At 31.7% G+C, this 12,167-nt stretch overlaps 1 protein-coding gene across 1 annotated transcript in view; it reads left to right on the top strand.

Moving 5' to 3' along the window:
* LOC106468344 (zinc transporter ZIP10-like) overlaps positions 1-12,167 on the top strand; it is a 29,046-nt gene that overhangs the window by 12,269 nt on the left and 4,610 nt on the right. The window contains exons 3-9 of the mRNA XM_022396677.1: positions 1,711-1,817; positions 5,016-5,229; positions 7,835-8,004; positions 8,334-8,504; positions 8,980-9,121; positions 10,019-10,468; positions 11,912-11,992. Coding sequence (XP_022252385.1) covers positions 1,711-1,817; positions 5,016-5,229; positions 7,835-8,004; positions 8,334-8,504; positions 8,980-9,121; positions 10,019-10,468; positions 11,912-11,992 — 1,335 coding nt within the window. The remainder of the gene's footprint in view (positions 1-1,710; positions 1,818-5,015; positions 5,230-7,834; positions 8,005-8,333; positions 8,505-8,979; positions 9,122-10,018; positions 10,469-11,911; positions 11,993-12,167) is intronic.

The raw sequence follows: 12,167 nt of genomic DNA, 5'->3' as shown, positions 1-12,167 counted from the left end.
TTGGAATCCTTTTTTGTCACTGGAGATTTATAAGTAATTCATAGTTCATGTTCTAGTTTTGTATTAATGGAATCCATTACACTAAAGTCAGAATACAATAGAGTGACTGATTTAGGCAGTGCTCTATTGCTGGTAGTAAAACTAATAGAATTTACAAGTCAAAAGAGGTAATTATCTCTTTATGCAAATCACTAGTTAGGCATCACTTGGAATATTGTGGTGTGCAGTTTTGATCCCCTTGTCTAAACAAAGATATTGATTTATTGGAGAGGGTATAGAGAAGGGCTGCTAGGATGATTCTGGGATAAAAAGGTTATTTTATGGATAGGTTAAGATATCTTAACCTATTTTAATTTTGGAAAAAAAAAGGATAATTATCTGTGATATAGACAGCATAAAGGGGTTTGGTGTCAATCAAATGGGAGAAAACAAGTTTAAGATTTGGAAAAGATAGGTTACAGACTTTAATTAAGATAGTTTTCATTTTGTAACAGGGTGATTAGCTTATGGAATAATTTGCTATTGGTATCAGTAGAGGTTGACACCTTACAAGGCTTTACAGAAAAATAAAGGTTGGATTTAAATTAATGGATTTCTAGTATGGTCCCAATTTCTTGTTTACAGTAAGGTCTAGTTCCACATAAACATTGAACCATCTTGCATCTGTCCTTGTCCCACAAACACACGTAGATAGGTGTATATACAAATATACATAGATTTTTTTAATTGTCAGCTATCTTTTTCTTTCTTACTTAAGAGATATTAAAATACATTCTTTGCCTTTAGAGTGTATTATAGAATGATTTGGAGGTCCACTTAGAATGAACTGATGGTCTGCATTTGGACCATGAATCACCTATTGACTACCCTGAGTGTACGGAGATAGCCTGGAAGGACAAAATGGTCTTTTCATATCTACAATGTTATATGTGTAATGACTCTCAAATCTTGATTAGGTACTTTAAAGCAAAATAATTATACTTTATCTACATAGAATAATATGATTAGAGTGAACGGTATATATTTTAGAAGCTGTTCTTTATTAAATATACCATACTTTTTGTAGTAATCTACTATTGGTCCACTGTCAGATGGCATTCTGACGGTGATAATAAGAGCAAGGACTTGAATTTTGATCATGCACCTATTGATTGTAATGGAGCGATGTATGCAACACCAAACTCTATGCATTACAAGTATCCCAACACGACTTACAAATTAGCATGACTTGTATGTTGAGAATTTTATTAAATTAGTTTTGTATACGAAAGTAGATTTAAATGGTAAAAAATAAAATAAAACTTTAAATGTAATTAAAGAGGATCTAGGAGATTTTGCTAGATCTTGCAAGTTTCTCTTATTTAAACAAGTTTTACATGTAGGAGAAATTGTTCTTTATACTAAGATAATTGTTTCTGTTTGTGATACATAAAACAAAGGACTTGTATTTTGAAGTCTTCATGTAAATAGACATAGATAAGTGTATGAATGTTTGAACAAGCTATACCATAATAAAACTTAGATTTTAACTTCAAATAATACTTACGAAAAAAAATATCTGTTACGTGCACATCTGTCTAATGACAATAGTGAAAGCTTTTGGATATTTATATTGTTGTATTATTTTACTTGTTTGAAAAACACCAAACTAATAATTGAAAATACGTATGTACTCGTATATTAGTATATATATTCCATATGTTTTCTTAGGACATTCTCCATTACATAGTCACGAGTTTGAAGAGTTAGTGGACAACAAAACAGATGAAACAGATGTGTCGGATCACCACCAGCCATCATGGGTTGTAGGTGGTAGAGTGAGTTAAATTTTTTTTTTTTTTTTACATAACTGTAAATATATGAACTGTAACAGTTTTACCTTTGTATGTAGAAATAGTCACTGGTAAAAAAGAACCTTTACTCTAGTGTAGCTTATTGGATTTTGTTTCAGATAACTGATTGTAGGTGAATAAAGTATGTTATAATGATCAAACTTATCTTCAAATATTTGGCATACTGGAGATTATTTGCACTTTCCATGAACTGTCTTTGTCTTCTTCATTTACATCATGTGCGGTATTTGTTAATGTGTGAGAGAAACTTAAGCAAAAATAGAATGTTTTTGAAAATTGTAGGAACAATTAATCCAGATTGTTTCAGTGTTAATTAGTGATACTTGTTGTAATGGTCAATTTGGAGTGGTATCTGCTCGAGACTTGAATACTGGTAGCATTTCATAAGTCTCGCAGAAGGCTTAATTAGTGCTTATAGACCAAAGTCATCATTTGTAATGATCATAAAGAACCATGTGCCTTAAGTGGGGCTTGAACCCAAGTCTTATGGCTTACACTAGTGTTCTGGGACCAATGTGCTCTCCAACTTAGATCCCAGGGCTCAAGTCCCAAGCAAATACCCCTTCCCCTCATTTTGTACAAAAGCTGATATGGTTATTTGACAAGTAGCTTATACTTATTTCTGAAACAACAGTAATTTATTCTAGCTTTTCAACGTTTGTAAATGCTTTGACAAGAAAAGCAACTCGGTTGTTTCTAAAGTTGACTTTGACAAAAGAAGTAACTCCATAGCCTATATCCATCCTTATCATTAACTTAACATTGAAGGATAGCAAGGGGCCTGTTGGTCTATCAGTGTTGTTCCATTCACTTCAAAAACTAAATCCAACCCTGATAATCTAATTATTTATTGAGCCTTCCCTTAAATTTACTGCAGTTACTATATCCAAAGGTCATTCCAAAAGCCAACCACCCTTTTAGGAAAGTAAAACTATCCAAGTAGAAGATGACTCCTTCCTGCCAAGACTCATATTTGTGGCTCCTTGCCCTACTATTCTCATCATTAAGTATGAAAAAAGATGATGCATCATTACTATCAGTTCTCTTAATAATCTTAATCAGATACTCTCTAACTCTTATATGACAACCATTTCAGTTATTATTGTAATAACCTTTCTCTGAATATTTTCCAACAGTTTCACATCTTTCTTAAAGTAAGGATCCCAACTGAACAGAATACTTTAAATGGGGCTGACCCAGTAACCAATACAATGAAATGATAATCTCTTTAGACTTGTATTAATATTTCTGTAAACACAACCCAAAATTGTATTTGCCCTACCACTACCAACAGTACAGTGTTTGGATGGGTTGAGAGACCGATAAAATAAAACATCAAGATTTTTGTTCTTCCATTGCACTGTTAAGGCTATTCCCATCAAAATTATACATATAATTTATATTATGATATCCCACATGCATTATCTTGCATTTATTATAATTAAAAGCCACCTGCCAGTTATTTGCCCAACTCCCAAAATGAGCTAAATTCGTTTGTAAAGCAGGAGCCAGCAAAACCCAAAACCTTAATATCACCTGCAACTTTAAGCTATTTATTGACCATTACTTATCTATGTCGTTTATGTAAACCACAAAGAGCAAAGCTCCTAACAGTGAGTCCTGGGGTTCCCTGTGTGACATAAATTCTATTTGACTAAACTCCATTTATAGCAACCTTTTGCTTTCTTCGAACCAGTCATTTTTCAACTCATTGAGTCAACTTATCCCCCCCATCCCTATAGAGATCAATTTTTTAACAAGCATTTGATGTGACACCTTCTTAAATACTTTCTGAAAATCCACACTATTACCTTAATTTACATAAGCAGTAACCTCTTAAAAGTATGTCAAATGATCAGTAAAGCAAGATTTTTCTTCTATTTAAACAGTGTTGATCATCCTACAGAATTTCAAACTGTTAAATGACTTTAAAAATTAGTTATAACCCACTAATTTTAGTCATTCTACTTGTCTAACTGCTAAAGTATATATAATGCCTCAGGTTAAACCTGTGAACAAACCTTTGAAAATTTGTAACTGCCACGGGTACATGTAAATTGTGCATTCTTTATATTTCCCTATACTGCAGTCATATTATATAAGTGTATTACAATAATAAATTTTATTCTTAAAACCCATTGTTAAATACTTATTTTGAACATAACCATATTTGAAGATTATTTTCAAAATCAGATTTTGTCAAGCAATGAGAAATTTGCAAAAAAAAGCTTTGTTTATAAAAGAACCACAGAAACCCTGTAAAGTTTACTGACCTCAAGCACAATGCTTCAAATATTTTATAAATATGCAAGTAAATTATTTTTTGTTTCTTACTGACATGATAGCTATTATTAAGTTGCTTGTCGAGTCATAGGTAATTATACGTGCAGCTTAAAATTGTAAAATCTTCTAATATTTAGTTGAGCTTAAGTTTTATATATATTAACTGTAGCAGGCTGAATGACTTTCTATAGCCTAAATGTTTAGAAATCAATAATCTTGAACAATAGGGGGCCATCTTGCAGTCCCTTGGGCTACATTTGTCTTGTGAGATCATTATGTATCACATACTGTGCATGAAAAACATTTTAATAGGAACATCTCATTCCAGTAAAACATAGAAATAATCATTTCTGGCCCTCTGGTGTTTCTGTTCTATATAGTTCAGCCCTCCATAGGTAAGGGGTAATTGGACCATTCTGCTTTTGAAGTTAGCTTCACTCACTGTAGCTTAATGGGAGTTTTGTTGAACAGTATAGTTTTTTTCCCTCAAAAAATGACATTTGTCTTGTTAAAATATTGACAAAAAGTTATTATTCACATATACCAGACTGTTTATTTCATATATTTCACAATTTAAAAAAAGAGGTATATTTATAGTAGTACTTGGGTCACATAATGTTTCAACCCTTGTTCTTTTGAAGTTAATTACTTAGAAATTTGTAGTTGATTTATAAGCATTGTTTCTAGTCATTTTAATGCTGATATGTAAACTTTTACCTGTATACCTGACACAAAAATTAAACTTTATTAATAAGTGTATTTTTTGTTGCTTAAATTGTCTAAATGAAAGTTGTTTTGAAAAATAGTACAGACAGTGAACATATATTTAAATCTTAATTTTAAAGTAAAATGTATTTTCTGGTGATGATTTTATTTCAGTGTTTGACAACATCTGAACTTTTGAGTACTTTTGATCTCCAACCTGAAGAGAAAATAACACCTGCCGATTTTCTTAACTTCTGTCCTGCCATCATTTATGAGCTTAATCAAGAACATTGCAAAAAATTACCTATTTATAATTCACATGTACCAGTGCATCATGATCATGAAAAAGAAGATGTGGAGACAATTCATAATCATCTTTCTTCATCTGGTAAGTGGGCCTAAAATACAATAAATGATAAAAAAGATGTCTTTTGATGATTATAAACCTTTGGGTTTTGTAATGGTCAGGATGAATAGTTGCATAATGGGAACTGAGCCCACTTAGCTCTGTTGGTAAGACCATTAGTGTGAGTTAGGAGTCTTTGGTTCAATCTCCAGTCAGAACAGATTTTTTAACACCCTGATACATGGAATTGGTTATGTATCTGAATTATTACTTCTGGCTTGGAATTTCCTTGTTGCATGTGTTGCTGACTTATGATGCTGGACTGTGTTATGTGTGGGCTCAAGGATGAGCCTTGTTTTGGTGGAAAGATGTAATCGTCAGAATAGAGGGTGTGCATCAGAGTTTAGCCCTATTAACTCATTTGGAATAAACTGTAAGGTAAGGATTCTGGGTTCAAGCTTAGGTTATAGCAAATTTATTAATTTCCTGATACATTGTAACTTACATTAGCAAAACTGGTATCCTGTGCAAGTGATGAAAGTGGATTCTATATTGTCACATAGTCATGCCACATAAGTGATTCTAGTTGAACAGTATCAATGAAACTTTTTCAAGAGCAGTCATTTAAATTTTCACTCTGAAATATGAATGATCCATGTTCATTATTAAGAAAAAATAAATAAATTACATATTAGCAAAAAAACTAACTTAAGTGATAATACATCCACTGTCCACTTCTAATCATTTATCAATCAAAAGAGTAGAAACATAATGGACTATCTTGACATTTCCAAGTCATGAGGCTATTTGTTTGTATTATAATTTGGTGGTGCACAAATGGTTGGTTGTCTTGGTGTATTAACCATTGCAGAAGCATTTAACAATTGATTTCTTGGTATAATGAGCAGAGATCTTTATAGCTAACTTTTACTACTAAAATATCAGATAGGTTTTTTATAATTCAAAATATATGTAGATTACCATGGAGTCCTCCCCTGTTTTGCTTTATTATGAAGTTTTCCATCTTAGAAGTGGGTGTGGTCCCTTAACTTTAATTTGGTGTAGTTAGCATAGTTCATTATTGCTGGTTTACACTAGTGTGTTTATATTGAAGTCAACACTGTAGAATAACGTGTCTTTATTGAAGTCAACACTGTAGAATAACGTGTCTTTATTGAAGTCAACACTGTAGACTACCATGTTTACAAAGAATATCTTGTAAAATATCCACCATTTAATTTTCATCAATTTTTCTGATATATTTGAATAAATAAAGTTTTATGAGCAAGTGGAATAGCTTCAGGTTTTGAAGAGATAAATCTGAGGTTTCTCATCTCTCTTGTCATAACAGTAATTGCTTTTCTTTAACTATTTATATTATTTTGAAGTTTATAATTTTTCTGTTTTAAAAACCTAGAGTACCACATGTGATTAAACAACTTAGTAATTTTTTCAGTTCCTCAGCATTCTCCAACACTTAATGCTTATTAATTAAATAGTTATAACTACAGAAGCATAAATATGATGGCAGGGAATCAAGAGCTTCAAAATGTTTCCCATAATGACTCAAATGAGCAGTATTGTTCTCAGGGTATTCTTGCACATTACACAGGTTGTCTGTTAATTGTTTTTTTCATAGCTACTCTTAGCTGCTCATGTTTCATAATATTTGGCTATTTTATGTCATAGTTTCAACTTTTTAACTTAAATCTGTTGTAGCATCTCATTTTAAACATTTTGTATATTCTTCAATATAGTTAAGTTCTTCCAGAATTCAGTAATTAAAAAAAACAAAAACAGAAATTTAGTTTTGTGCCAATGTGATGTTCTTAGCTATTTTTGAAATATTTCAACATCTTATATATATTTTTTTTCTAATGAATAAATATATCATTATAACCAAAATTACTGCTTAATAATTGAACAGAAAATTAGAATGGTATATTTTTTAACCATTCCCTCAACTAGCTTATATTCCCATAATGCCTTAAATGAATAATATTGTCCTGAATCTATTTCTTCACATTGCACAGTCTGTACATTGTTTTATCCTAGTTTGCCTCTGATGAAATCTCCCAGGTTATATGGTTTTGTATTTGTCTTTAATTACTTTTTGAATCTACATATTTTCCTATCGTCATAGCTTATATTCAAACATTTATTCATGGATTTTCTATGGATGAGGGTATATACAAGTTAAGCAATTTAAACTGAATTTGTAACAAAAAAAACGACTAATCAATTAACAGTTCTATACATAGCCTTATTTTGTAATGCATAAGAATATATTTTTTTATTTACTGTTGATACTGCATATATAAATATAACTAAGTTTGTATTTATTGCCTTTTTCCCTTTTTTTTAAGGGTAGAAAAGCAATATTTTTCTAAATTGTTTGCAATAAGTTAAAATAGAACTTATTTAAGTTAGTTAAAATATTTTTATCATTCACTGTATTAACCCATTGACTGCTGATTTCCCCATATAGGGTACGATCCACTTTTGGCTGTTGTGTGCGAGTGTGCATATACAGTGAACGGCTTGCAAAAATGCCATGTTCGTTTAGAGCAGCTGCAGTCAATGGGTTAAAAACACAGTAAACCTCTTAGAAGTGCTAATCTTTTGTAATTTTTTTTTTAAATTCTAGTTTGGGGTTATGCTTCTATTGCTGTAATAACTATTAGTTTATGTGGACTGTTAAGTGTAGCAGTTATTCCTGTCATGCACAAGTGGTTTTATCATGCATTGTTACAATTTCTGGTTGGCCTGGCTGTGGGGAGTTTGTCAGGAGATGCCCTTCTACATTTGCTACCTCATGTAAGTAAACATCGTTAATGGAAATGGACTAGTGTTTTCACACACAAATAATATTTTCTCCTTAAACAAGTACTCATAAAAATGTTTTTCTTCTTTAGGGTATCTAATAGGAATACTAAATTTGACTTATTAAAAATTTTTTATGAAATGCTTTATTTTTTTATTGTACTTTTTGACAAGAATTCATTAAAAGATATTTTTCTCAGTTTTATATTTACTAACATGCTTATAAAAAATCGTTTAATTTTCAGAAGTGATATATTTTTTGAACCAAAACATTTGTTGCACAATGATGTTATAAAAGAGTTTATTGAACCTTAATTTTCCAGGCAATGGCCGGAGATCATATTCACAGTCATGTAGAAGAGCATCATAAAAGTGAAGAATCCATTCTGATATGGCGAGGTTTGATCGCCCTGATTGGAATTTATATTTTATTCATTGCAGAAAAATTATTAAACATGTTTACTGGTTATTGCCAAAGAAAAAGGAGTTCCAAGGTATTGTTATCAATGGCTTATAACTCGTTTTACAGAATTTGTTAGCATTTAGTAATATTCCTTAATTGTTAAATATAAATAGGGCTGTGATTTAAATTTTTTTTTAATTAACTGCCTTACTGTTTCTTAATTTTACATGTTTTTGTAAGTTGTAAACAAAGAGTAGTTCAACAGCCCTGAGTTTTTGAAGTTTAGTAGGTGACTAATAAAATGTATTCTATAAAAATGCTTTAGAAAGTGAATTTATTATTGCAGCTTTTGTAATTTTTCTATGTACTTAAGCAGGGGTGAAATTCTTAATTTACATTTGGCTCATTATATGTTTCATTGCCCCCCCCCCCTTCCAATTAAGAAAGGCTTAAGCCAAGAGTAACGACCTGTATGAATATATATATTTCAGGTATGGAAAATTATGTCAACAATTTTTATTTCAGATGTACTTGAAATCACTTGAAGCACGTGCTTTCTTTTTCAGGGTGCTCAGTTGCCTAATTTGCTGGTTGTGTTTCGTAAAATAGACCGAGAACGCTGTCGAGCAGTTGGAGAAAAGTTGTCCCATCACAGACAGAGCTCTTACGATTACACTGCAGATCCAGCTGCTCTGAAGGATCTGGAGAGTATGAGTCTTCGTGTTTTTTCAAATGTGATGTATTGCATGTTATTGTGGTCAGATTCCTCTCGCCCAGTTGAACATGGCTTACTCATCCTCTTTTATTACCCCATTCAAGAGCTTAGTCCAAGGTAGTAAATCCACCAAAGAGTGCAGTGATTAGTTTCAGAAACTCTTATTATTTGACCTTATTTATTTATACACCACTTTAGTTGAACTTATTAAGGGTTTAATTTCCATATTATTGGGTTGTGCAACTGAGACTGCATTAAACAGTAAACAAAATTCTTTGCCACCAATACCCAGGAGAAGGCCTTAGTGATAGAGGTACTGTTAATTGCATCCTAGGATTACTTAATGGGGTCCATGAACCATACTGGTTCTTACACACCAATTACCTTCAGTATTGCTATTAATCTACATATTACTGCTGGTAGTCTGTTTATTGATGATAGGCTAAATCCATCATAAGCCTGATATACAAACAGTTTTATAGTTAGCATACTTCCTGATCTACATAATTATTTTTTTGCTGGGATTAGAATAGCTATTTTTTTAATGGAAAATTTTATTGATACAAGATCGAAGAGATATGTTTTGGCAAAATGGCTCGGGCTACCCATTCACAACATTGTGGTAAGACGTAAAAAGGCGAAGTGTTCCAAATATCGGACTGCTGTGAGACTGTTATTATATTTTTGTCACATATGCTGTAATAAATTGTATTATTTTAAGTATTGTAATACTGTGGAAAAACTCATTGCAATTAATTCAATAAATATAAATATGTAATCTGTAATAATTTATTCATTATATTAACTTTTAAAATTTGCTCTAGTGGAATTTCATTTTGGTACCAAGAAAACTTTACATTCATGATTGTATGATGTCTTAAAACATTTAGAATTGCAAACTTATCAAGAAGATGGAAAAGAGAAAGAAGATAAGAGTTGTTGTGAGCAACTTACTAGGAAAGATTCATTTAATCGCTGTGATGACAACTCTTTTACTGTTGACCCATGTGAAGCTATTCATGAAACCTCCAACTGTGATACATCAGGGGCCATAGAGAAGAAGAAAGTTGAGAAAAGAAATTCTCTCACGCCACTGGATGACAACTGTCATGTGATGATGGAGAAAAACATAATTCCTGCTGAAGAAGAATGTCACAGGGAAACATTGGTGTTTCGTCATGATTCCACTGACCACAGCTATGTGGTCACAATGACTGACCATCATCACCATCAGGGAATGCATGGACATAACCACGATATACCTTCCTCTGTATCAGCTGTTGCTTGGATGGTAATCATGGGTGATGGGCTTCACAACTTCTGTGATGGAATGGCAATTGGTAAGTTTAATGCATCTTTATCTTTCCATCAAGAGCTATGTGCTTCACATCTTCACTGATAGACTAGCCATCAATCATTTCAGGCCTATATACATGTATGCATTTATCAAGAATGACAGGTATCATGACCTTGGTGATGAACTGGCCATTTGTAAGTTTCAAGTTTGAATATATGATTATGTTGGCTGGTTGACTTCACATTTGATCTGAATTTAACGTGAAAAATTATTATCAATGATGATAGTATCCACAACTTTGTTAACAATCCAGCCAGTGAAGTTTTTAAAGTTTGGTTTTATGTTCCTCAAAGGATAATGAGGTTCATAGGTTAGATAAAACACTTGCTGTTTCTCAAAGTTTCAGGTTTATTATGAATAATGATTTATTGGACTTGTATGATCAATGGCAGTTGGATGATACCAGGTTTGAATATGTGCTCATTGTGGACTATGGAATGTATGTACAGTTTGTACATATGACTTTGCCATTTTCAGATTTATTTAATGGCTTTTATAATGATGGTTAACAAACTGTTGATATATTTCAGGTCTCTTTCATACATTGTTTAAGCAGGTCAGTCTTTAGCAAAAACTTTCATAATTTCTATAAAGCCCCCCAGTGGCACAGCGGTATGTCTGTGGACTTACAATGCTAGAAACTGGGTTTCGATACCCGTGGTGGGCAGAGCACAGGTAGCCCTTTGTGTAGCTTTGTTCTTAATTTTAAAACAAACAAACAAACAATCTCTAAAAAAATAATAATAAAATTGTGTTTAAGAAATTTTAAAGTTAAATTTATTACTTTCCAAAACAACTTTTTTTTCTTGTAATGAAGAGTTGCCTGTGTTGCTGCAAAACCAGTTAAGTAAAAAAGGTTGGTAAATAGAAAAAACATTTAGTGAAAAAGAAAGGATTCAAGTTTATTTACACACACATGTGTGTGTAACTAAACTGTCTAGAGAGAGAGAGACGGAGAGAGAAAGGAATGGAGATTTTTGAAGTACAATTGGTTTGACTGATGTTAAGATTTTTATTGCTTAAAATTGCAATGATTTTATGATTTCTTAATAGCTTTTGTAGTTTTGATGTGAATAATCAGTTTGCAGTTTTTGATGTTCTATAGATATTTTTTCCCTAGCAAAAGAAAATTTTGAAGGATTTTAATTATAATAAAAAAAGAAGGATATTAAGTGATCAGATTGGAACCACTGACTTCATTGAAATAATTAGGATTTTATCGGATAAAGATCAGATTAGGCTTAAGAAAATGCATATCCTTTAGATGTAGATTTAACACAAGTCTTCTAGATTTAGTATTTTTGTTTCAATAAGCAAAGATAAAGTACTGTATATAATTTTCTTTTTTGCCTTATTACACAAAAATATTTTAATTTTCTACATATTTTGTTTCAACTGTTCCAAAACATTTTTCGTGAATATATAGGTGCTGCATTTTCCTCTGGAATATCGAGTGGATTAAGTACAACAATTGCTGTTTTTTGTCATGAACTACCTCATGAACTGGGTGAGTCTTTTTTACTTTATGACACAGAATATAAACTAAAAATTCAATCAGTATTAGTATGAAATATTAATACAAACCAGTTGGTTTGGTTCATCTTTAAGGAACTGCTGGGATATTCAATTTATGTTATATTAGTACAAACCAGTTGGTTTGGGTCATCTTTAAGGAACTGCTG

The sequence above is a fragment of the Limulus polyphemus genome, unplaced genomic scaffold (assembly GCF_000517525.1).
Source record: "Limulus polyphemus unplaced genomic scaffold, Limulus_polyphemus-2.1.2 Scaffold2972, whole genome shotgun sequence".
Lineage (NCBI taxonomy): Eukaryota > Metazoa > Arthropoda > Merostomata > Xiphosura > Limulidae > Limulus > Limulus polyphemus.
This window is presented reverse-complemented; position numbering and strand designations above follow the sequence as displayed.